This window comes from Tyto alba, unplaced genomic scaffold (assembly GCF_018691265.1).
Source record: "Tyto alba isolate M040663 unplaced genomic scaffold, T.alba_DEE_v4.0 Super-Scaffold_48, whole genome shotgun sequence".
NCBI classification, from domain to species: Eukaryota; Metazoa; Chordata; class Aves; order Strigiformes; family Tytonidae; genus Tyto; species Tyto alba.
This window is the reverse complement of record NW_024881324.1, coordinates 13,045,839-13,072,271: the sequence shown is the minus strand read 5'-3', so window position 1 is coordinate 13,072,271 and position 26,433 is coordinate 13,045,839. Positions and strand designations below refer to the sequence as shown.

General features: G+C 39.0%; 1 protein-coding gene across 11 annotated transcripts in view; it reads left to right on the top strand.

The window, feature by feature from the left end:
- FARS2 (phenylalanyl-tRNA synthetase 2, mitochondrial) overlaps window positions 1-26,433 on the top strand; it is a 254,990-nt gene that overhangs the window by 61,305 nt on the left and 167,252 nt on the right. For all 11 annotated transcript variants that reach the window (XM_042806612.1, XM_042806609.1, XM_042806611.1 and 8 more), the window contains 2 exons: window positions 9,503-9,662; window positions 14,986-15,117. In XM_042806612.1, coding sequence (XP_042662546.1) covers window positions 9,503-9,662; window positions 14,986-15,117 — 292 coding nt within the window. The remainder of the gene's footprint in view (window positions 1-9,502; window positions 9,663-14,985; window positions 15,118-26,433) is intronic.

Genomic DNA, 26,433 nt, shown 5'->3' with positions numbered 1-26,433 from the left:
ATTGACATTATTGTTAATGAATATGCCCCTTAATAAATTTTTGTCCAAATGACAGACTATTTCTTTCTTCTCTACAACTTTCATAATAGGGATAATAGTAGTGCTAGGATTTTAATAACTAGGAAGAAAGTTACAGCAGTGTTCACTGACATCTTCTATCTAGAAATATATGATGTGTAACAGTCTGATTCATTGCACTGTAGATTGATTGTTTCTTCTCCTCTTCTTTTTCCGCAAGAAAATGACTGAGATGTTATTGGAGAATGTTAATAACTGATGAATTTGAAGTTAGCTATGTGCTGGAAAATGTGTCTCTGAAGAAGGAAAGTCCAGTTGACTTTCTATACTGATGAAGAAAGAATAGTGGTATGGTGTACAGTATGTAAAGTCTTGTTTATTGGGCAACATGCATAAATTCTAAACCTGAGCATGATCTAAAGCATCCTTTTTTGCTTCAGTTGCAGATTAAATACTGGTAGAGTCTTGCAATGTGTAAAACTTCTAACAGTCATCATCACAAGAGCCTTATGAAAAAAATTGAATGTGTAATTCTGAAATTTCACTGGGGACTGTTTCTGTGTTTTATATTCTGGTTGCCTGTTTAAAATAACCCAAATTTAAATAATTCCAGAAGGAACTGTCTGAGCAGAACAAAGACTAAATGGAGGTAATACTACATGAGAGAAATATTTTCATATTCATTTATTTATACCCATGTTTAAGTTGTAACCCACTGAGCAGAAATGTGTGAATGTCAGGGCTCGTTACCTTCATCTCAGACTTTTAATTCATAACCAGACTACAATCTCTGGTGAGAGGAAATTTGCAGTACTGAAGATAAGAATCTTTGGAACTAGGGGAAAAAGTGTTAGGTCTTAGCTACAGGCTCTAGCTACATTTCAACTTATGGCCAATACAATAATTTTACATGCTGTAGTCACTTTACTGCTCTACTTCGTTCTTTTGATTTATACATTTATCATTTGTCATCTTTGCAATGAAAATGACCACAGAACTGGGGGAGGTGAGAACAAAGCATAGAGTGATTTTATAGGAACTTGAATTTAGAGGAATTTGACATCTTACCTCAGTTTGGGAGGGGGAAAGAAAGGTCAGTTCATCCTCAGCTGAAATTTTAGGCAGGATAAGAAAGATACAGATGAGGTAGAAAAGTGTCTCTCCTTTACAAACTAGGCTATGTTAAAAATTCTGCCCTGTGAGTGAAACCATTAGGATAATTCTTCATATCAAAGTTAAAATCAATACATTGGAAGTAAGTGCTGGAAAAACAAACCATAGTTTGCCAATTTTACGGTGTTTGAGATATTTGTGAGCTATTTGATTCTTTGGCTGTAGTGTTTTTCATGATGGCTGGTTAACTGTTTTTGTAAGAGAAAAGTAGTCTATGATTCGAAGATGGGCAGGTAACTGATGCTTTTCTGAAGCTTTGTATGAGTGCAGGTATGAAAAGTACTAAAGAAATTCCCATCTTCCAAACATTGCTGAAAGTTAAAATTGTTGCTGAGATTTCCCGTAAACATTTTAAAAATGTCCTTGGACTGCTATCAAAGAACACCTGACAATCTATTTAGACATGTTTTCAGTTCACTTAAAAATATCTTAGATAATTATTACCTGAATATAGTATGTAGAAGAGTTAGAAACTAACTAATAGAAATTGTTAAAACCAATGCCAAAATAGCTTCCCAAATCTGCCTCAAAATTCTGGACGTAAAATGAACTATTCTTCTTAAATAGTACCCCCAAATGGTATTTCTTTTGTATTCTCTTCCTCCAGTATGTCTGTTTTCTTTCTAAAGGGCATATAGATTTTTTTTTTTGCTTCTATGGTGTATGACTTCTTTTTTTAATCCTTTGGGTTGGCAATATCAATACTGCTGTAGTCAGGTTTGAACTGGCAGACTTTCTTGGGTGAATTATAAAAGGAAGTATTTCTGTGCTATGCCGTGGGTTTTGGTGCCGTTCTTTACTTACCATGATTTATGAATAAGAGAAAAAAACCAGCATCTAAACTAGATTTACGCTTTGTGCATTTTAGCCAGCAGAGGGAGCCAGTATAAACCCAATGGCAATCGCAGAACCTTTTTCAGTTGACAACAAAAAATGTTTACACAATGGAAGGAGACTTCATAAGGTATTTTATAGTCTGTATTGAATTATACATAAATTTTAAGGGGAACAGATGTGAAAACATAGGAATTTCTCCTCTAATTTAGTAACCTTGTTCCAATGAAGGCCAATACCAGACTGTTCAGATGAAGTAATGATGCTCTCCTCAGGCTTGTTGGTGCTCACACCTGAAAACTATAAATAGGGAGAGTGCAAAGAAGCAGTAGGGATACATCTTTATTCTATATTGAAATGTTTTTGGTGGAAATGGCAAATGTTTTGTTAGGATACAATGGAAAACCGTAAATATTCCAGTTAAAAATAAGGGCTGTTCCTCAAAAGTAGTATATATAATTGCAAAAAAAAAAATTAATATTGTAACTTCATAGTGTTTATATCCTGAAATGTAAAGACTCTTGTCCTAGGTAACAGAATTGTAGATTTTCTCTTATTCATAGAAATACATACTCCTTCCCTCATCTTTTTATACTTGTGTACCTTGGCCATATTCCTTGTGTATAAATAAATAATAAAAAAAAAAAAAACTAAGGTGCTTTTATCCTTTTCCTTGTGCTTTGAGGTAGTTGTGAATACCTGCTTGACTTACACTGTTTTTTACTTTTTTTTTTTTTTTTTAAACTCAGTGTGTGCCATACTAGGTTTTCACTTGCAAGACTAGTGTCATTAGGTTTGACTTCTCCAAGTTACTACATACTACATTACTATAGCTTTGGACACTGTGCTGCTTCTGTTCTGACGTTGTATCAAAGGAAAGCTCCCTCCTGTCTTAAGTCACTTTTTTTAGTCCTCAAATGTAAAGGAATTTAAATAAATTTATAATATTCCACGGATCAGCCTATTATATAGACTGAATTGGAGCATTTACAGTATATGCAAGAATATTTGTGTATGTAACTGGGTGTCACAATGGCAATGTTTATCTGGGCACCAAGGAACAAATATTTTACAAGGCTGAAGTGGCCTAGGAAAGGTTCTCTTCTCAGCCCCCTGCAACGTGAAGATAGGGAGAGGCTTGTCCAGGCATGATACAAGACCCTGAAATCAGCCTCTGGAAATTACCTTTTCTGTGTGTTTGGTCCAACTTGGGTGATGCTTTTCAGTGCCTCAGCTGGTGACAGTTAAGGCTTGTATGAGGAGGAGTTGGTGACTGTAACCAGATGAGATGGACGTGGGGAGTCAGGAATTGGTGTGTCACTCCTCTGACTGGGGGCATTTATCTCGTATCATGTAATAGCATGTGTGAGAATTTGGGATTTCCTGGATGCTTTAATAGTATTGGAGATCCACGCAGACTTCTTCTGTAGGTGGCACATGATGAAATAGATTTTTTTTTTTTTTAATTTTTTTTTATTTAGGATGGACATCTACCACATATCTCCTTAGACGCATCCATACTTGTGCCATCTCTTGGTGATACCGCTGCATGCTGGGTGTTGCTGTACCTGCATCTTAAGCACACGCGAGCATGGGAGGTGGTGCAGGCTGCATGCATTTGGCGAGACACCCAGCTCGATGAGCAGTGTGCATCCCATCGAGTTGCAGGTGCTGCTGCCTCTGTTTGAGATGTTGGCTGTGAGCAATGCGGCAGTCCCAAGGAGCGTGAGAGATGGCCCTGGATGCAGGGGCACCTAAACTGGATCCACCATGTTAAGAAAAAGAAGACTGACTTTGCTAGAATATTTTGAGGTGAATTTATTCCTGAAGCTGCAGTTTGGCTGAGCGTTAAGAATAAAGGGCCTGTCTAGTTCAGGTGGAACTGAATTCACTCTTGCAGATGTCTGCCCGAGTTGTAAATGTTATATTATTCAGTATTTTCCAACTTGTGGTATACAAATCATGCCAAAATAAATAGAGTTTCACTGGTCCAAGGACCCACACTGTATTCTTTGTTATTTTTTAGTTGAAAATTTGACAGCCACGGGCATCAGAAGGTCTGTGAAATTTTCATAGTGGTCCATAGTCTAGAAAGTTTGGAAGCCACTAGTGAATCTTTTATTGCAAAGGCTTTATATAAAATATAAAGTTTTTTTTCAAACTTTGTCTTACTCTCTCATCCAGCTAAAAAAAAAATCCAACAATGCTTTTCAGAAGAAAGCAGTTAAATCTATTCAATGCTATATTTAAATTGTGCAGGAAAAAAAAGAGCAAAATGTCTACAAGTGTATTAAGGTGCTTAAAAATAAAGAAATTTCTATGGCCACAGGAACAGAAGACTGACCTCTATCATATATATCCCATTATAACTGATAGATGTGTAGGAGTGTTACTTTTTCTTTGCTGTTCAAAAACATCTGTATGCTTTTTCCTTAAATGTGGTGATGATTTTGTTTTTTTCAGAAACACTTTGATTAGGTTAAAAAAAAAAAAAAAACAACAAAAAACAAAACAAACAAAAACCACAAATAGAAATCACCTTTTGTGGTTTAAACCCAGCCAGCAGCCAAACACCACACAGCCGCTCACTTGCCCTCCCCCACCCCCAGGGAATGGGGGAGAGAATTGGAAGGGTAAGGGTAAGGAGACTCATAGGCTGAGATAAAAACAGTTTAATAATTGAATTAAAATAAATTAAAAATAACAATGATAATAATAATAGTAATAATAGAAAACACAAACGAGTAACGCACGATGTGATTGCTCATCACCTGCTGACCAATGCCCAGCCTGATCCTGGCTAGTGATCCCAGAGAAGAAAATCCTGAAACAACCATCCCAACAACCTGAGTGGAGCTTCCCAGTCAACCCTTATCTATATACTGAGCATGACGTTGGATGATCTGTAATATTCCACTGGCCAGATTGGGTCTGTTCCTTTGGCTCTGCTCCCGCCCAGCTTCTTGTGCACCTGTGCACTACCAGGACATGGGAAGTTGAAAAGTCCTTGATTTCTTAGCAACAACTATAAAACATCAGTGCATTATCAACACTCTTCTCACATCAAATCCCACATTGAATCCAAAACACTGCACTATCCTAGCTACTGAGAAGGAAGGAGAAAAATAAGCCAAACCAATTAGCTCTATCCCAACTGAAACCAGGACACTTTGCTTTAACTGGAGGACTGAAAATGGAAGGATCCCAAAACTAAGGTGACCACCTGCAAGCTTGTTGCTTGAAGTGATTTTTGCCATTTTCTCCCAAAACAAATGCTTATTGGTAAGCAGTAAATAGCATTCTGTTGTGTGGATGATGTGCTGTGCGTCCCTTTGGCACCTGAAACTGCCTGGGGCGGGGTGCAGGTTTACAGGTTTCTTTGTCTTGAAGGCTGATTTGGGCTGGCATGAGGTTTCCTTTTGATGAACCATCTTCGAGTGGCATATTCTTCATCGTTCCTGATCCATCAGTTGGGTGTTACAGCAGAGTTAAAATGTTGTGGAAGTGGTTTGCTATTTATAAGTGGCTTTAGAGTGCAGCCTTTTGTTCATTTATAGGGGTATTTATCAGGGCTGGTGAGTCAAAATATATTCGGTGTGGCAAGGCTGAGTGTTGCCACATGCAGATCCTCATGCAGAGCTGGTCTTAAGTGCCAGTTTGTCTATGAGTCGAAGTACATGAACATTATGTATTCATTATCTTAATTGCTGGTGTATGCATGACTGGCAGGAGGAGTACACAACCACGTTATGGAAAGACAGGATGTAGTTGCAGCTCTTTCTGATCTGAAACCTACTATGAATGCTATCCTGTAAAGAGACACTTAATCTTGGACTGAATCCTGAATGTGTGGATAATGAAGTGATGTGAGATTTAAAAAAGTCCGTCAAGGGACTGAAGAAATGTTGGGGTCTTTATTGAAATCACACATGTGGCTTCTGCCCTCCATGCCAGGCTGAAAAATAGTGTGAAGTGCTTCTAAAGGAGCGTAGTTCCATTTGTATTTGTCCGATTAAAACCCAGTGTCTTCTGTTAGCAATTTTGACTTTATTACGAGCTAAATTGTGAGTACATTTTGTGACATGTGGTAAGGTCACTTCAATTCCTTTCTGCCTTCCCCTTTGTAATGCAGCATCAGTTAGATATGCTGGTAAATCCTGGTTTGTTTGGTTTTTTTTTTTATATAATTTTGCATGATGACACAATATTCAATGTTTTGCATGCCTTCACTTAAAGAAAAAGCTTCCTGTCCTTACAGTAGACAGACAGATAGGTGTGTGATTTATGGCTACAGGAATTTTCTTTTCTGGTAGTAGTAGTGACTGATCATATGCAGTACAATACAATAGCGCATTTTATTTTAGTCAGCACTGAAGGAATAAATGTACATGAAATTTTGGCATCTTAGATGTGTTAGTGTTTTATGCAAGACTGTTAGATTATTTTTTTTCTCCATTTGCTCAGATATGTGCTTGAGAAGAACTGACATCAAAAAGGAGTGACTGCAGGTGATTCTTCATTTTATTCAGGCTTTGACTTTTTTGGCTTTATATATAGAAATGTTGAAGCGTTTCTAATCAGAGACGTGTTTAGCACAGTTCAATCATTGTAATAGTGAAATTGGTGTATCAGTTTAAAGCTGCTCATGTTGACATAGCAATGTCAGTGAATGGAAAGAAGGGAATAAATATTAATACAACTGTAAGGCATCTTTTTTCTCAGTATAACCCCATCCACAGCTGTGCTGGAGTTGACAGGAGCTGATGGAGCCTCTGTGGAGAATACCAGAGTGCCTCTCAGTGCCTGACTGTAAGAGGGGCTGTTTCCTTGCCGCTACCTGTCTTTCAGGGACTCCCCTAAGGCTGTGCTTTCACAGCCTGTGTGAACTGGTGTAGATTCACACCTTTACCCAAAGTGGTCCAGCCCTGTCCCATGTGCCAGTGTGTTGGTGCTGCCTGTATCCTGATTACCGAGCTCAGTTTGACCATTTTCATGTCTCTCAGTTCTTCCCTTCTCCTGGGTTACTGCTTATCCAAATACACCTCCCAGCCTGGCTCAGTGCGCTGCTGCACAGACACTTGTCCTGGCACAGAGAAGGAGGTGGTGCATATGGCTGATTTGGCAGGATGAAGAGGCTGGCAGGTTAGAGGGCTGGGGTTATGATGAAATGTATTTACTTTAATGGTTCTTGTATATATTCTGTTGCCACATCTGATATAATCTACTAAAATAGAATTTTGCTTCAGACAGTAATTGCAATATCAACGTTTCAAGAATAACATAGCGGTAAGGAAAAGTACTTCTGTGTACTTGTTGATACAAGTGCTGTATCTTAAATGCAGTGTCCAGACTCTGTTCCTTGAAGCAGTCTCAGGAACCAGTTTTAAGCTGGGGGGTGAGGGGAGGAGTCAAGGGGAAAGGAAGAATAGTTTTATGTCCTAAAATACTGCTGATGGGGAAAATAGCAGCTACATCTTCTAATGTGTAAATAGAGTGTATTCTAGTGCAAAGGGGGAAAATTTCTGTGGCTTGAAGGGTGTCTTCAGCCACTAAAAGTAAAAATAGCTGTCTGTAGAGAGTAGTTCAGAGCAGGAACCTAATTTAGCCATACCAGGGTGCTGTGTCAGGGAGCCTGCATCTGTCCACTGACCACCCAGTGAGCCTAAGATGATTAACCTCCCTAGACTAATGCTGGCCTCTCTGAGTACCCCCTGGCTTTCAAAACCACATGCTGGATGACTGATCTGCCCCGCTGGCTGTGGATTATTTATAGGGGTGAGTATCACCTGCTTCTTCCAGCCAGTGCAGAAATAATTCCAGTAGGAAGAAGGGGGTTTAATCTTTCAGGTGAGGACTTGAATAAAGAATCTGTTATTTAAAAGTGTAATACCTAGTTTTGTCAAGCTGCTACCTTTTGATTAGTAAATGCATTTTGTTAGACTGATGGATAATAATTTTATTCAGTATTTCTCTTTTTACTTTTTTATTTTGTATTTTTCTACAGCACACTAAGGAGATTAACTTGAGAAGTGTTTTCTCAATCTGCTAGCCAAGTCTCCTTCTGACAAGCAACACAAAGTTAAATGCTACTGATGGGATTTTTTTTTTATTCCCTCAATCCATTTTGCTTCTAGTTTGCATGCTATCTAAACTCAGACTCCTTCTGCATGCATTGTGTCTGTATGAAATGTGCTAGAAGCTAGTCTTAATTAATTGTGCCTAGCATTTGTAGGCTACCAGAGGTTCACTTGAACTTTTTTAGTGCATTTGGGTCACTGAAGGCATCGAACTGCAATTAAAACAACTTCTGTGGGCATCTGAGAGGTGTTAAGGTTACACACTGTTCGTGGCACCTCTTTAGTAAGAGCTAGTGTTGCTGGGAGGCTTAATGTGAAGAAAATCTCAACGCATGTTTTTTCCCTCTCTGTGTGCTTGGTTGTCTATGGGAAGGTAGAGGAGGAGGGGTAGGAAAAATCACTAGAAACACTTTCACAGTTAGCTCTCTCTACCCTCTAGACTTGACAGAGTTGGGGTTTGTACAGCTGTAAGGGTTTCCAACAAAAATTCTCTTTTAGAGTGTAAAACTGCTTGCTTGTCTCCCCAAGACACACAGCCTCCAATCACGTGCCTTAGTGAGAATGTTGTATTGGTCTCTCTGAGAGGATGTCGATTTGCTCTTATGTATCTGTCAGGGGCTGCCTGGCCAGAAACGTTTGGGGATGTACAGGAAACAGAAAACTTCAAGTTACAGCAGGTGTAGTGGAGAGTGGCCTCTGCATGAAAAGCAAGTCTGTCACATCCCAAATACAACCTGCCCCTGTGCTTTGTAGTTTATCTGGAAACCCCAGACCAAGACCATGAGTCCTTAAATGCCTCATAGACAAAATTCCTGCACACAGAAAGGTGCTGTGTGTGAGAAAATGGTAGTCCTTAAAAGAATGAATTGTACCCATGATGAATCAAACAAACAGTTTAAGGTCTCATTAAACTGCCAGATTGGGGTGTTTTGTTTTGTTTTGTTTTGTTTTTTAAAAGATCATTTGATTACAACTTTTAAGAAGTGTTGAGTTTTTTGGTATTGAAGTTGAAGCTGTGATAAATGCCATTGTGTATTGTAGTTTTCAGGATATAATTTACATATACTCTACAGTGTATTTTGTTCTGCATGATAACTTTCAAAGTAACAGGGTCAGAAAAAAAGAGGTGTTTCCTATATAAATTAATATTTGCTTGTAGCTAATCATATTATTTGAAGATACGGTACAGAAATAAATCTTACTGTTTGAATATTTCTGTTCTTGTGATGATTCATCTCTGTGTTTAGTGAAGAGAATTTGTACAAAGTCACAATCTTTACATTTGTTTTTCATGGTGCAGACTTAGCAGGTAAGATTCTCACAAATCAATAAAACTTCATTCTCTGTTTTCATTTAGAAAGTCATTGATGCAAACTGGTGTTTTTGTGGTTTTGTTCTAGCTCTTCTCCAGCATTAAAGATGGTGAGGGCTTACAGTTGTTTGAGCAAGGTCATCGCACTGCTCACAAGCAAGAGTGTCACACCACGGAGGCAGTGAGGCTGGTGGAGTTCAACCTGAAGCAAGTGCTCACAAAGCTCATGACTCACATCTTTGGTGACGGTAGGTTCTTGCACTTTTTTCCCTGGATGGTGGGTACCTGTAGGCATCTGGACTTTTGAGAAACATTTTGCTGCATAATAAAAACAGGAATCTTAGGGGTGGTGGTGACAGCTAGTATACTGAAACAATCATGTGGGGTTTTTTTCAGATGACAGTTATAGTCATTTTAGGAGTCTTTGCTCATATTGTTCACATTTTTTGTATTAAATTTGGTCAGTGTTCCATCCTGGTGTCTTTTAATGACAGAGTAATGGGCTATTGACTGACCTTTCAGCTGTAATCTGTGTTTAATATATTATTGTTCTTTAATACTATTCTGTCCATATCTTATAAAATTATCGAGCACAGGCCACACACTCTTCTCTTGGTTTTCCTAAACACTGGCGTGCACAGCACTGCTGCATCGTGAGGTATTTGTGAAGAGGTTTTGGTATGCAGCGCGTCAGGGGAACGCAGTGGGCATGAATACAGGTAGGGCCGTGTGCCAGGCCCAACTACCGGCGCTCGTCTGGCAGAAGCCACGTTTTAGAGTGAATGGAGTGTACCTGCCAGTGTGGGTCCTGCGAGGAGACAGCTCCAGCACAAAGCTGTGTGGGACCCCCTCAGCTTCGTGCCCGTGGGCATCCCGTGCCCACAGAGGGACAGAGCGTGGGCGCAGCATCGCCCCTGGGGCTGCGTCAGGGCCGGGCGCCGCTGGGGGGTGTGAGGGGCAGCGATCAGCCCTCACACCAGCAGCGCGGAGCTTGACAGGAGAAGGGGTACGTGTGTGCCTGTGCTGCTAGTGCTCAGAGTGCCATGAGTGTTTTCCTCATGCAAATAAATTAAACCTTGTACCTGAGGGGAGCTGGTGTTTGTTAAGTTTGTGCCAAGCTGAAAAATAATTGTTGTTTGGTATTTAGAGTGGAACGAGGAATGGTAATGAATGTCCATGTATACAAATTGAAATATCCTCTCCTCAGAAATACCTGCTTCCAGTTTCAATAGTTGACTTTATAACTCGCCTGAGTTAAAATTGCTACATTAATGCTGTTTCCTGACAAGATTTCTCTTTTGAACTAATTAATTTTTCTGGAATACTTGATAGTATTAGAATGCACAGGGTACACTGGCTACTTTCAGAGCTCTTTTAAGATGCCCACTGAATTTAGAGCAGTAGTTCTAAGAGTGGATTGATAACGATAGCAAGTCCTGTATCTGACTGCTTGAATATTTGTCTGAAATTCTCAAGTTGAATTTACAGCAAGCAAAGCTCTTACCAGTTTCTCTTCTATGCCACCTGGACAAAAAATTTTTAACTTCCTGAGCACAGTTTCTCTTGTGGTTGCATTTCACTTAACAGTGGCCATTTGAAACATACAAAATTAGGATCAAAGTGAGTAATAGTAAGAATGATATTTTTTGATCACGCTCAGATGCTGAGGATGTTATTTAAAGTGAGCAATTTTTAAGAGTTTAGGATATCTGAGACTGCGGTGACATGCTTCTATAACTATTGACAGATGCTGCACTTCAAACTGCAGTATGTTGGCTATTACTAGTTCTTCTAAAGTCCACACAGTAGCTAGAAAGACAAAAAAAAATTCTTAAATTATTGCAAACCTGCAGACTGAAAGTAGGTGCTGTCTTCTTACTCTAGGGATTTTCTGTTTCTATGCCCCCAATATTCTACCTGAAATACAAAGATAAGATATAGGTAGTGATTTAAATAGAATTATCTCTCTGTCCTTTTTTTTTTTTTTTCTTCCCCCCTAGACATATGACGACTAGACTAGACATAGTCATTTTTCTCCCATACACTCCTTTAAAAATAATCCCCACTGCAACAAAGAGAATTTCTGGTCAGTGAAGACCATCTGGTCTCTGGCTTTGTTGCTTCTGTGCTGTAGCGTAGCAATAGGCTGCTTTCATGTGTTGTGATGTTATGTTTTTTTTTTTCTTTCTTTCTTTAGTGCCTTTGGTCAAACATTTTTCATTATGAGACTCAGGCTAGCACTGACAGATATTTGTTTAGCTTAATATCTGATAACACCATTACTTTTGCATGAAAGCTATGACCAATTCCTTACATCGATTCAGTACTCAGAAATAACAGTAACTATTCACTTTTTCCTTACTCATTGGAGATGTGACATGTAAGTTACTATATTTGGTTTGCATGGCCAGGTTTGGGCAGTGGGGGGCTACAGCGGTGGCTTCTGTGAAAAGTTGCTAGACGCTTCCCTCATGTCCCACAGAGCCCATGCCAGCCGGCTCCAACATGGACCCACCGCTGGCCATGGCCGAGTCCATCAGCGGTGGTGGTAGTGTCTCTGCAATAACATATTTAAGAAAGGGAAAAAAGCTGCAAGGGCAACTGCAGCCGGAGTGAGGAGTGAGAAAGTGTGAGAGAAACAACTCTGCAGACCCCAAGGTCAGAGAAGGAGGGGGAGGAGGTGCTCCAGGCGCCGGAGCAGAGATTCCCCTGCAGCCCCTGGTGAAGACCATGGTGAGCAGGCTGTGCCCTGCAGCCCAGGGAGGTCCACGGGCAGGTGTCCGCCTGCAGCCCAGGGAAGACCCCACGCCAGAGCAGGTGGATGTGCCCAAAGGAGCTGTGACCCCGTGGGAAGCCCACGCTGGAGGGGGCTCCTGGCAGGACCTGTGACCCTGTGGAGAGGAGCCCATGCTGGAGCAGGTTTGCTGGGAGGACTTGGGACCCCATGGGGACCCACGCTGGAGCAGTTTGTGAAGAACTGCAGCCTGTGGGGAAGGAATGACGTTGGAGAGGTTCGTGGAGGACTGCGTCCTATGGCAGGGACCCCACATTGGAGCAGGGGAAGAGTGTGAGCAGTCCTGCCCCTGAGGAGAAAGAAGTGGCAGAGACAACCTGTGATGAACTGATCACAACCCATATTCCCTCTTCCCCTGTACCACTGGTGGGGAGGAGGTGGAGAAAATGGGGAGTAAAGTTGATCCTGGGAAGAATGGAGGAGTGGAGGGGAAGGTGTTTTAAGATTTAGTTTTATTTCTCATTACCCTTCTTTGATTTGATTGGTAACAAATTGAGCCAATTTCCCCAAATTGAGTCTGTTTTGCCTATGACAATAACTGGTGAGTGATCTCTCCCTGTCTTTATCTCGACCCATGAGCGTTTCATCATATTTTCTCTCCCCTGTCCAGTTGAGGAGGGGAGTGATGGAGCAGCTTTGGTGGGTAGGTGGTGTCCAGCCAGGGTCAACCCACTGCAGTAAACTGCAGAGGTATTGCCACTTGTCCTGGCTACTGTATCAATTAAATTATTGTGGTATATGGGATTAACTATTACTTTAGAGAACAGAATGATGGTGAGAGTTGCTTCATCATTCTGAATTTGTTTTTTTCAGTTCAGATTTTTTGTTTGTTTGCTTATTTGCATTTAAACAAATGCCTGTTAAGTACTAACATGCATTAAAATAAAAAAAAATAAGAGCTTTAAATTAATTTTTTACCTTTAAAAAATTTATTTTAATTAAGAACAAAAGCAGAGAAATCCTTTTTTTCCCAAAGCTTCAGTCCGAAGTAATCATAGGATTAAAAAGAAACCGTTATCAGAATGTCATTATTGAACACGAAACTACTTTAATGTTCAATGTCATTCCTGCTGCAGTAGCAAATTTTGCAAGCCAAGTGAAGATACTTTATATGTGCATGGCTCTGCAGTGAATGCAGAGTTGTACAGCCTTAAGTTTAAAAATGCATTTGTACTAAGATCAGGAAATTAAAAAAATGTTTTCTGCACACCATACATACTTTTCATCTATGTAATTTTTTTTATTGTTATGCAGACAAAAAAGAATAAAGTGATTGCTGTAAGTCACAGTACAGTTATGAGTGGCATAATTGCTAATACTGCCAGTTCTCTAAGTTTTGTGTGTAAAATTATCAGAACACCTTTTTATCATTCATATAATATACTGAGGTTGATTTTTAAGAGAGAAAAGAAAATCTAGAAGTACCTATGTGTTTGTTGTGAAACCTGCTTCTCCATTTGAAAGTTCATAGCATCCAGAAAAGTTCCCTGTAACTATTAGATGTTTTCTGTTTTGGCTATGTATATATGCTTTTGTTGTTACTTACAGTTTCACTTTCTGTAGCCACATTTACCATTTCAGAAGTAATCAAAGAAAATTTAATCCTTGAGGCTACAGAAAATGTTTTACTTAGAAAAACTCTCAGTATAAATCATGCAGTTTCATGTTTTAAGTTCCTTTTATGAACTTGTCAGGGGTGTTAACAGTTACCATCACCCAAACAACCTTTGTGGTACCCTTATTATCAAAACTGGCCCTGTTGTTAATGATCCTCATGCTGATTAGCATTTGGCTTAACTGAAGGGAAAGATGGGCTTGGGGTTAAGGCATTAGCTCACAGAATTTGCAGTTCATTTCTCTTTCGAGTTTTTACAGTTCACGTTTCGAAGACATTTTTTCCCGACACCTAATGTCTAGAAAAAATTCTTTAGCAAAACAAAGCTTGTGTAAATCATGACAGGAACTAAATCTCATCAAATATAATGAGGGCCTTAACAACACCTCTGCTTTTGGCCGCACTTTAGACCTTGCCCTCTTCTGACTCCGCTGCTCTGAGATGCCAGGGGTTTCCTTGCTCTCTGCAGTGGTACTTGCAGAGGTGCTGAGCTGGGGAGGAGGGGGAGTTACCCAGTGGTGCCTTTCTCTTACACTTCATGTCCACACAAAAGTTAACTCTTGTCTGCTGGGTCCAGAATACTTCATGTGTGTTTGTATATAGCATATCTTAATAATGTACAACTCTCTGCATATGTATTTCTATATGTCTGTATTAATATCTATTTTTATCTTTCATATTTAGAGATATGCAGAAAGAATAGCTTTGTATTTTAAATGGGTTCCAATGAAAAAAATTACTTGCCTAGCTGATCCATAAAATACTAAGTAAAAATTAAAGATTTATCTTTTCCTGTGAGGAGCAGTTAGTCATTTCCTGGTGCAAAGAGTAACAAAATTACTGACTTTCCCATGATCTTGGCTCATTTTTGGTCGATACCAGGTGTTTGCTAGAGTTTGACAAATGATTGATTTGGTTTCAAAGGGTGCTTGAATTGCACAAAGCGTTTTTCATATTAGAAAAGACATGGTCATTTTTTTCCACAAGTTTTAAGATTTATCGCCTTGCACAAGTGTTGCAAATTAATTTGTTTGTGGTTTATTTTCTCTGGTTTGCTGTAATTGCTGTCATTAGTTGAAGGGCAAGTTTTACAGATGGTTGGAGGGATGGTCTTTTAAGTATACACCCTTCATATTTATTTATTTTTTAAACACTGCTACAGGACTGCAAGTCAGATGGGTAGACTGCTACTTCCCGTTTACTCACCCTTCCTTTGAGATGGAGATCAACTTCCAAGGAGAATGGATGGAGGTCCTGGGCTGTGGGGTCATGGAGCAACAGCTAGTTAACTCAGGTACTGAAACTTCTTTACTTCATTGACATCTCTGTTAGCAAACACTTCCAGGGCAATCGGCTTCACAGTCTGAAATGCCCCCTTCTCCCCTGGTGAGCGCAGACATCTCTGCTCATGGCAGCTGCCACAAATAGTCCTGAGGTGGTGTGCAGCCCTTGCGTGCTCTGATTTGAGGGCAGCAATTCAGCAGGTGAGCTGGAGCCTGCAAACAGAAACTTGCCTTTTATTTTGTGCAGTAAGAAGGCAGAGAGATCCCAGCTTTCAGAGAAACTGACAATTAGGGTGTGCGTTTTTGTGGGTTTGTTTTTTTTTTTTTTTTATTCCCTCTTCCAAGAGATGTCAAGTGCATTCATAGTTAGGATTTGAACATATTGTAAGCAAATAGTATCCCCTAGTATTTGAAATATCAGGGTGCTGCTCTATCTCTAAAGTATAGAAAGAGGAATGTGAGATCTGTATTGCTATTTGTTTACTGGGTAAATGGTAGGTTGATTTTTGCTTTTCTTCTGTTTCTTTTCTCCTCAGGTTGGTTATTTATGAGGCTGTAAACAGCATTAAGAGCAAAATTTATTTTCATTGAAATTACTACAGAGCAATGTCACCTGACAATTTTGCTTTCTAAAACTTACACATAAGTACAAAAGGAGAGGGGAAATTGGTGGGTTTTTTTCTGTTTATTTTCATATAAAGAATTTTACATGCTTTTTTTTTTCATTAGGTCATAGGCAATTCTTTGTAAGCACAGAGCAGACTGCATGTGCTCAGACCTCTGTTGTTCAGTGTCTTCCAGTACTATTTATTAGGTATAAGAACCTTTTGGAATATGATCTGTTTAATTCTTGCAAGCGTGCCTTCAGATAGCCAAGTTATACTCAGCTGATTTTTTTTTTTTTTTTTCAGTTGGTTTCCTAAGCTGTTGTAGCTTTTTCTTGTTCTCTAAATTTTTTCTCTTGAAGTCCAAGTACAATAACTATGAATGACTCAATTTTGGCCCCAGTTACTTGGCACGGCTTGTTTTCTTCAGAGTTTTTATGTATTTTAATGTGATCATTTTCCTTTTAAAAATATATCCTCTTCCAGAGTTTCTCCCCAGTGGGTCAATGTTTTATCCTAACGTTCTTTCTCAGGCTATTATGTTCACCATCTCATCAATATAGTACAGCTTCTGATCAACCTCAGAAGTGAAACACTACTGTGTCATATTACTTCCATCAGATGTAACACACCAGTGGCCAGTCTGTCTTCTTCAAAAGTTTTATATTGCTCAGTTCTTATGTTTAGGTTTAATGTGTGTGAGAAGAGCTAAACGGTGGCCTCAAAACCATTATTGTATGCTCTTCAGTGTGTGTATGTGAATGAATGTACATGAAACACCAATGGTTTCTATAGCAGTCAAAGTTTTCAATTTACTCTGCCTCAGCTCTTTTTAAACTTTCTGAACGATGTTCTTCAAAATCATATCTCTTCTGCACCAAAACTCTCCTAACTATTCATTGTAATTCTAATCTTGCAAGAACTCATGAATTTAGTAACTCAAGTCTAGCTTTTGAATGACTTTTGGACTTGTATTATTAAAGCAAGCAAACAAAGAGATTCTTCACTTTATTAGCAAGATATATTTAGAGGGTGCAAACTCAGTTGTGGAAATGTCAATCATTTTTTGCTTCAGTTAGAGAGAATTGCACTTTATGTAGCCACAGTTTTGTGTTTCTGCTCCCTCCAGTAGCTCTGTGAAAGGACTTGGCTACAAATGCTGAGTCTAATGTCTCTTAATGTGATTTTATTGAAGCATTGGAACTTGTTTACCACAAGTGAGGAAAAAGTGTGGCTAATAACTATGTTGGCTAATGATTAGCTTACTTTGTTTAAAGTAACAATGAGGACAAGGTAGTTCATGTTTTCAGTCAGGTAAGGAGTCAAGCACCCGTCTTCCCTGATTACTGCTGCTCTGAGTATTCTCTTCTTTAATCCTCTTTTGCAACGATTCAAAACCCCAGTAGGTTCCTGGCATGCCAACTTGCATCTATTTATGGTGAAGCCAAGTTTGCCGTTGCTAACACATAGATTTTTCTAGGTTTTGGGGTTGGTTTTTTTTTTTGACTGTGTTATGGCAGCAATCTGCTTTTGCCCAAAATTGAAGATCCACAAGTCCAAAAAGGAGATTCTCTGTGGAGAAGAATGAAGGTGAAAATTTTCTTTCTTAGCTCCTTTATCTTTTTTTTTATCTTTTGCCCTTTTTTTTTTTTTTTTTACTGCTAGCAGAACTCAGCTGCCTTCCAAAGTCATCCCACATTTGAGCAGTGGTAGTTTTTTAATAGTTTGGGGTTTTTTTACCTTATATCCTTAATGCCTCCAGTATCCCTAATCAATGGATGTTTCTTACTGTTCTGGTCTCATGCCCCTACATTTCTTTGAAACTCCGAGGTTTATTATAAAGCAGTGCAAACCAGTACAGAATAGGATCTTCATCAGGCTCGGGACAGAGGCCTGTGAATTCCCAGTAGCTCTGCCCTTGTGCCTTTTGTTCCAAATAGTGCCTGTTCATCTTTATAGGAGGCAGTGTTATTTTCAGTCAATGAAGATTTCCAGGCAAAAGAGGTGAACTACTCAGAAAAAGGCTGGGATGTGAATTTTGGGTTTGATTTTTTTTTTTTGTGTGTGTTTTTTTTTGTTGTTGTCGTTTTTTTGTTTGTTTATGTTGTTGTTTTTTGTGTTTTGTTTTTTTTTTTTTTTTCCCCCGTTTTTTTTTTTTTTTTTTAATCTCTACCATTTCTTCACGGACAATGAAATTCCTTAACTATAGATAAATATCCTATTGCCCAACATGAAGGCATCTGACCTCAGACCACTGAATCACACCACAGACCTACACCCTCTGATGAGGGAGTAAACACTGGTGCCTAGACCTAAATGCTGTGTCTCTTCTTTGTCAGATGTCTAGAATAGGCGCTGCAAACTACCCATTCCTGTCTCAGGCTCTTCAAGGGCTATACCAGAAAACAACTTAGTAGGACTGAATGAAAAAGAGAAATGTTACTCATTTTTTGGCTGGCTAAAGCTGGTGCTGAAGAAATATTTCACTCTTGGTGTGCCAGTTCGCCAGGCAAATGCAGAAAGATCTTTTCATGGTGTACTGCACAGCGTGCTGATTAAAAACTGGAGAAGAAACTGATGAGTTTGCAGAAATTGTTTTGGTTTGTTTTATATGTCTGTAACATTTCTAGTATCTTGCAGTTTGGGATTTTTGTTTTACAGGTAGTTTTTGCTTGATATTGACTATCAAAATATGTATTCCTGAAATGTCATGTTTGTTGGCAGGCATTGCTTTTCCTTCCATGAGACAGTATTTTTCCTAAGGGAAAGGAAGAGAGCTTGCACCTTCAAAATCCTCAAGTCCTTTTGTTTTGTGTGTTATTGGTTTGAATGTGAAAGACTGGTTTGTAAGGCAATCAAAAACAGTCACTCAAAGCAGAAGTTGGATGTTCCTGAGTATGGTGGTTATAGTTTAAATAGTTAGGATGCTTCAGCACAGATTTTTTTTTCTTTTCATTTTTGTTTTGTTGAAAATATGTATATGTTAATATATTAATATAGACGAAACACAACAAAAATGCAGAACTGAAGAAGTCTTGTGGAGGGACGAAAAAACAAGGTCCATGCCACAAAGGGGCCAGGACATTAGCCCTAAATAGCTGTTTGTTTATGTAGGCAGAAGTTTCTATTGGAGTGGCAGGTCTTACAATGATGACTTCCTGCTGAAAATAACCTCACTGTAGTTCCTTGGAGTTTAACCTCCTCGTGCATCAAATTTTGATGGTATGGACAGATCATACTAAGATTTTTTTTTTTTTCAGTCTTGACTAAAGAATTCTGTTATAGCTTTAATGCCTCATGCAATTAGCATTAAATTTGTTATTTTCTGAAAGACAGTATCGTATTGAATTTTTCTGATACTTTCTTATGTTTTGGAAGGAGCCCTTCTTTGATTTCAACCACTTCTAAATAGAACATAATACAGATATTTAGTACATGTAAATAGAAATATGTTGGTTAGAGGGAAAAATTGTCAAATATGTTCAAATGTATTGATAGTACTCTTGATCACCACTTCACCACTTTTCCCTTTGAAGAGTCTCTGTGGTTCTCTTTTTTCTTTCTTTTTTTTTTTTTTTTTTACCCTTGCATGCTTCTTAACAAACTAGATTTCTAGTTTCTGACATATATCTCCATAGCAAGGGTGTGACAAAGAGCCCAGATATGAGAGGCAACAGAAAAAAACAACACTTTTTGTTAAAACTTTATTGTGCTTTGACTTCTATAGAGCATTATCTCACCCTTGAAATTTCCCATTCTTAAAATGTTAAACCTGAGCAGGGTTTTCCCAGGGAGGTACAGTCAGCCTCCTTCTTAGTCATTCACCTTGTAGTGGGGATGATCCAGTGTTCTGAATCATTCAGATTTTCTGTGTTAACAGCAAGCAAGGTATCTGTTGTCTTGGTGTGTGGGTGAGCAAGTAAAATTTGATAAAGGTTGTAAGTACCATTTCCATTAAAGCCAATCCAACTATCGAATATTGTTTTAAGAGTTATTTGCATTCAGGAAAGTCTCCTACTACTCACAAAATGGAGAATATGGTGTTATTTACTATTTTCTAACAGTGATAGTTGCTATTTTTAAAAGAAAAACATATACTCTCTGACAGTGTTTTTATATAATTGTTGAAAAAATATACATTACTGCAAAGATGCACTGAATTGTAAGGAATGATGTTACATGTTTCCCTAAGGCTGATGGTGCTAGACTAGAGCAATTATTTGATATAATGTGGACATAGAAGATCACTGTTATAATCTAAGTTTAGTAAGAAGTGTAAAATCTGACTTACTGTATTAACTTTCCATTTTTGTGTACTTTGTTTTTCATCTTAAACTGTACCTGAGTACATAATTTTAATAAGAATATTATGTTCTGAATGTTACGAATTTTGAAATAAAGTTTTTTTTATTCTTGATAACACTGGGAAAAATACAGAAACTTTACAGTACAGCAGCAAGTACTCTGTCTTAGGTCCATGATGAGGATACAAGGAAATTTTATAGTTCAATAGAACTAATATCAGTTAAGAGCACATAAGGTAATTATTTCAGTGCTTCAAGAGTTTGTTATCCAAGATTTGCAGTGCTGGTGTTCATTGGTAGGTGCTGAAGCTCCCAGGTCTGTATGGAGTTACATGGTTCAAACCTTTGAATACAGGATGTTGCTTACTCAGAGGCTGCAATCACCTAGTGTTGCTTAGTACCTGTGAAATTGGAAGCAGTTAGGGTGTGATCCTTTGCTGATTGAAATCAATGGCAATGTTCTCAGTGCTCAGTGTTGCAGAATATGTTAGCTGGGGACGGAAGCAAGAAAATTGGACTAGAGTTTACCCCAAAACCAAGAAAGAGACTATAAACCTCAGTGATTTCAAAACAAAAGAAAAAAATCCAAACAAACAATTCTCCCCTCCCTCCCCCCACAAAAGCCAAACACCAAACCCCACAAACGAAGCAAAAAAACTATAAAAGAGAACTCCATAGTTTTTTGGTAACACTTCTAATGATGTTTTTGAACTCCTGAGGTATGCAGGAAAATAACCTAAGGGTGGCCCACTAGACCAAACCTAAACCTGGGACATCCCAGTCAGGTGCCTAAAGATGAGCAGAACAGGCATGGTTACGCTGATCCTTCCCTGGTACACTCCTGCTGCTGGCCATTTCCTGAGCTGAAAATGGTACGTTTGTTTTCTGTAGTCATTGTGGAATTTTCTTGCATTCATTTGTTGAAGTGTTTTTTGAGTCCCATAATCCTTTACTATCTTTAATTTGCACAAGAAACTTTTTGTTTTGACCAACAAGTAAGAGTTACAGTTAGAGCTCCTCTCTCATGACAGAAGAGACAGTGAGTAGCAGTTTTCTTTTTCCTTGTTCAAGCCACTCAGGATTTGTTTATATCTCAGTTATCACCTTCATCAGTGACTTCTTTCCAGACCAGAGGGTCCTGGTCAGACATTCACTCCCTGCATGGGAGCTGATCCATACGTTCTGATAATCATGATCATTCCTGCCTGCATCTTCTCCAGGTTTTGCTGTAGGAGGTCAGTGTGTAATGTTCAAGCTATGAGCATACAGGCCTTTTTTTATGCGCACATAAAGACTTTGCTTTCTCTTTTCCTTTTCTGATAGTCCTTAATATTCATTTTGCTGTGTTGACCTTTAATGAGCCTTGAGTTGAAAAGTGAAGGGATGTTTTGGTATCATGACTGCTGGAGATGATTGCTTTTGATCATTGGCTGGTGGTTTGAAACATCCTGGCACACAGCCAGCTATTCAGCTCTGGGTGGGAGTGCAGGTTGAGGTTTTATTTCCTAAGATTATGAATCATGGAGGCAGCTGTATTTAGGCTACCAGTAAGAGGAGTTGGTAAGGCTTTCCTGCTGTATGTAGATTTTTCTGCCTTCCACATCAGAAAGCAACATTGATATTTACAATCTTAAGAAACCCATTTTATTTTTTTATTTTTGCTTGTCGGCTTGAATGTAGCAGGGAATGGTGTAGGGGTTTGGAAGAGCTTTCAGCTTTCCAGTATGAATAGTAGGAGATTGTCATGGAGTTAGCAAGGAAAGGAGCAGGCACTGGGCTTTTTAATAAGGCTATGGAGGGAACCTTTTGTCAACAGCTTGCATACAATTGCAGTTTTAAAAGTTGCTGGGCAGTCTTGGTCTTCCAGTTGTGTGTAATATCCGGAATTTATAGCAAAGGTAGTTTTCCTAGTACTGTGTTTCTTGTTAATTTTGTGTGTACTTTTAATGAAGAAAAAATCACTAACCTTGTCTTAACATCTTCATGAATACTGTTGAACATGACAAAAGCAGTTTGTTCGTAACTTCTGCATATCATTGCTTTTGTTTTAAAAGGTGGCAGCTTATTTGTCATGAGTGTAGTCCTTGGTGAAACCTGATTCTTGAAGTGTAAATCTTTCCCATTTGGAAATGCTTTTACAGATCGGTTGCAGGATTTATTTCCAGAAGTTAAATAGTATTTGGCCCAGGGCTGCCACCTTCAGCCAAATACAAGCCTTAACATGTAGAACTTGCTTGGCTTCAATGCTGCACTAAATAAATCTTTCTCTACTCATTTAGTGAAGATCATCAAAATTGCTGTCTGAGGGGAGGTAACAATTTTAAGTTCTTAACCTGTCCACTTTTTTTTTTTTTTTTTATTTTTGGCAAAAGGATTACCAGTTTGGACAATTCTCCATGGGCAGCAGATCAGTAGTTAACAGAAGAATTATGTCAATGTTGCCTTGCAGACACAGGACTTCCCTGGGTTTTTTGTTTGTTTGGTTTTTGTTTTTTTTTGTTTGTTTGTTTGGTTGGTTGGTTGTTTGTTTTTGGTTTTTTTTTTTTTTTAATTTATGAATATGTTTTAAAATCAAATATTAGTTATAGGTGAGCTAGGTTCATATATCAAGCAGCAGGGGGTGTTTTGGGGAAGGGGAAATTTAATATCTTTCATCTAGCAGTTTTTTCCTGCTCAGTTCTTGCCTGGTAAATTACATTAAAATGTTGGAGCAGATGGTGCATGTGGCTTAAATAGTATGCAGACCCATGTTCTGTCTATTCTAACAGCTCTCTGCGGGGACCTTGAAATAGTTAATGCTGTTTGTGTCTATATGGATATAGTGTATAATGGTAAATATAATGCATTTAAAATACATCCCTGCAACTCTTCAAGGTGAAATTAAAGTTACAGAGGTATTGGTGTCTTCAGCAGCTGAGGCCTCCCAAGAACGCAAGGCAAAACTGTTGGATGGGCTGGTTCTTCCCACACACTACATCCAAAGTGGTTCAAGGCTGCTACGAAAGCTTCACAGCTACCCATCACAAACGTCTTGAGGGTTAAGATCTGTGCTTTTGAGGTCACTAGCTGTCTCCTATATGACCACATCACCACCGTACCTTGACATCTCCCAGCCTTTCCTGTGCTTACTCTCCTGAGACCATTATGAGATAGTGAAATGTCATCATTCCTCTCTTATGGGCCAGAGCTAAAGTGCACAGGAGGCTGGCACACGTGCACACTGCAGGCAGACTTTAGCTGCCTTGGTTAAAGTTAGCTTTCCTACAGTCCTTCTGTACTCAACAGAGAAAGAAGGTCTTCCAGTGTGTTTTGAATGTATGGGCCTGTTTCTGGATCAATCTGATGGGCAGCCTCTTTCTATGGCTGGCTGCAGGGGGAGCCTGGTCTCCTAATTCAGGCAGGTACCCGAAGGTAAAGTGAACATTCCACAAAGAGACAATGTCTCTGATTAAATTAATGGGAAATTAGGAAGCATCTGAGTTTGAGTGACTTCCCAAAGGTCTCAGAAGTTGCCTGTGGCAGAAAATGGAGTTGAATCTGAGCTTTATATCTTCAGCTCCTGGGTCACCTTTGTCTCAATTTGTCCTAGTGGTTTACACTTGTGCATACATACGTGTACATATATATGTATGTGTGTGTATGTATAAAAATAAACACAGCGTGAGCCAAGTATGGCAAATAAATGACCAAATAAATGCAGCGAGACAGATTTGGCCTGGTTTGAATTTTGTGTGTTTGTGTTTTTCTTTGCACCCCATACAAACTCCCCTAGTGTAAACAGAAAAACTGATTGTCACAGCTGGCTAATTAGAGAGACACTCTCTTGAGCTGGCAGCCACTGAAATTTTGCTTTGGCCAATCAAACATGGAGCTGGTGAGGAGTTGTGGCCTTTAAGAGAAAGCTGCAACTGAATTTTTATCTGTGTTCTGCAGTATTTCATATATATGCCCACAAATGTGTGTACATGGCACATCCAAAGAAGTGTGTACCTAAGACAGAGCTAACCAATTTTAAAGGGAATAAGTAATAGGGCAGAGGACTTGCTTTTCCCTAAAAATCTGTGGTGATCCAGCCTGTCCGTGCAAGGAAAGGAGCTGTGACAGTAGTCACCTGGGTGGCCACCAGCAAACCAGTTACTCATATGCTTGACTTTTAACCTTTAAATAGTTCATATAAGGGCCCAAATGTGTAAGTTTGAGAGGTGGGGTGGGGGCAGTTAGCTGTCCTTAGTTGACTACCACATCTCCTGGCTGAAAAGGCCCATCAGCCAGCAACAGCAGACACATTAACTGCTTTTGCAGCATCTTCAGACTGACAGTTAGAGCCAGCCTCCTTCGCAGTTGCAAACCTGAGTGGTGGCTTGTGAGGCATCCCAGTCCAGCAAAGGGTGTGGAGGCAGCACTGTGACATATTGACACGGGAGCTTGTGCTTGTGAGTTTTTTCAGGATTAGATCTGGACTTTCAGGATTTAGCAAGTTCAAGTTTCTAAAGAGCATGTGTTTTTAAATTAGGATGTCTCTTATATAGAAAAGCTATTTCTTCTATCTCATCCCACTCGAAGAAATTGGAGAGAGTTTTTTTCCTGCTCTTGGATCAAGATTGCTGTTTGGGTTTGATTTTGTTTTGGTTTCTTTTGAACTGACTGGAAGTAAGTCTTGGTCTTGATAAGTAAAGCAAAACAGGGAAGTGAGTTACACAGAGGTGATGCTCCAGTCAATAAAAGGGCACATTGTTTTATTTGTTATTTGTTTCTCTTGTTCTGTCACCCAAGGCTACACCACCTGATCTGATGTGTGCGCTGTGTTACAAAGTTATATCTTTTCTCCACCCTTCCCTTTTCCTTGTCAAGATAATTTGCCTGTTGTCTCCTATGTAATTTACAGCTCTATTTTTAAAACTGGTTTTTCATCAAGTTTTTCATCCAGAAGGAACCCATAAAATTTTTGAAATGTTGCTTTCTCTGATTTTATTACCTTTGACAGATTCATTATGTATGTTAGAGTTGGTGTTCTTCAACAGAATTAATAGAAGCTTACTCCCATTCTATATGTGTTTGTGTAGAATGAACAAATACAGTATTCCATTTTATGACAATTCTATTACACCTATTTCTGGGAAATGTGTTATTTATTTACAGGGGTATTTTGTGGGAGAATAAGTATAGGATTGAACCTTGAAATAAGTAGTTATTATAGAACTTGGATGGCCATTTGAGTTTGTGGCTCCATATGATTTTGCCAGCTGAGTGTTAGAGTAGTACTGTCAATGGATTTAGAGGATAATTTCCCTTTCATGGTGCAAGACTACATTTTTAGTTGGAATTTATGTTCCTTATCTTCACAATTCAGGAAACTACTTTGTCTTGATGCTTCACTTTCTCCTGCACAAAAACATCTGTGAAAAAGGGTTAACTCGGTCTAACACTAACCTTGAAGCCAGCAAGAGTTGTTATTTGTCTGACTGATGCATTGTACATCTTTCCATACAGTGAACGAAAGCTTCTCCGAAGCATACATGAGGCTGATTTTAGTCCATTTGGAATCTAAAAAAGAAAAAAAGAGGTGGGAGAATGCGCAGTTGCATCTTCCAAAGTTTCTATTGCCTTTGAAGCAGTTTGCCCATGTGTATGTATTGCCTCTCCTTCCCTTTAGGTTTTTTTAATCAAAAGTAAATTAAAGGTTTAGTAATTCACTATGATTTGTCTCCTTGGGATCCAGCAGGAGGACTAGAGCACCACACACAAGAGAAGTCTGAACAATGATAGATGTAGTTTATTAAGCAGTTCCCAAGTAAAAGAAAGTGCTACTCTCAAACACCTTGAAGAGCAACAATTTATAGCACAGGGAAGGTGTTTCCCTTGGCTTTATTTATGCAAATGAAAATACAGCTAAATAATGCTATTGAATTACTACACTGTTATGTGATGAATGCTGAATGTTTTTAATCAGCCAGGAGTTGGTCCAATGAGCCTAATGTAATTCCTCGCCAGGCTGGGACACCCTGTGGGTTTTTTTGTTTTTTGTTTTTTTCTGTTGTTGTGTTGCAATATTAATTTTTGCTGTTCCCAGGACATTTATCAGGACTACCCAGCTGAGAGTGGAAAAGAGGTTTTACAGGCATGTCTCTGTTTCTGACTCTGCTACACAAAGCTCAGTTGAGACAGTTCCAGCTCAGCTGAGATTAGATCAAGCATTTTGGGAAGTATTTCTCTTAGTTAGATCGCAAATACAAACTTGATTTGTCATTTCTGGAAGGGGAGGTTTTGGTTAGGATGTTTCTATCGTGCATCATTTCTTGTCTCTTTCAGATTTCTAGTTGGTGAGAGGAATGGGTGAATGCAGGTCTTCTGCGTGACTGCTGGAGGCTGCACGTGTGCCTCTCCTCTCTGCTCTGCTACTGTATTGAGAAAATAACCA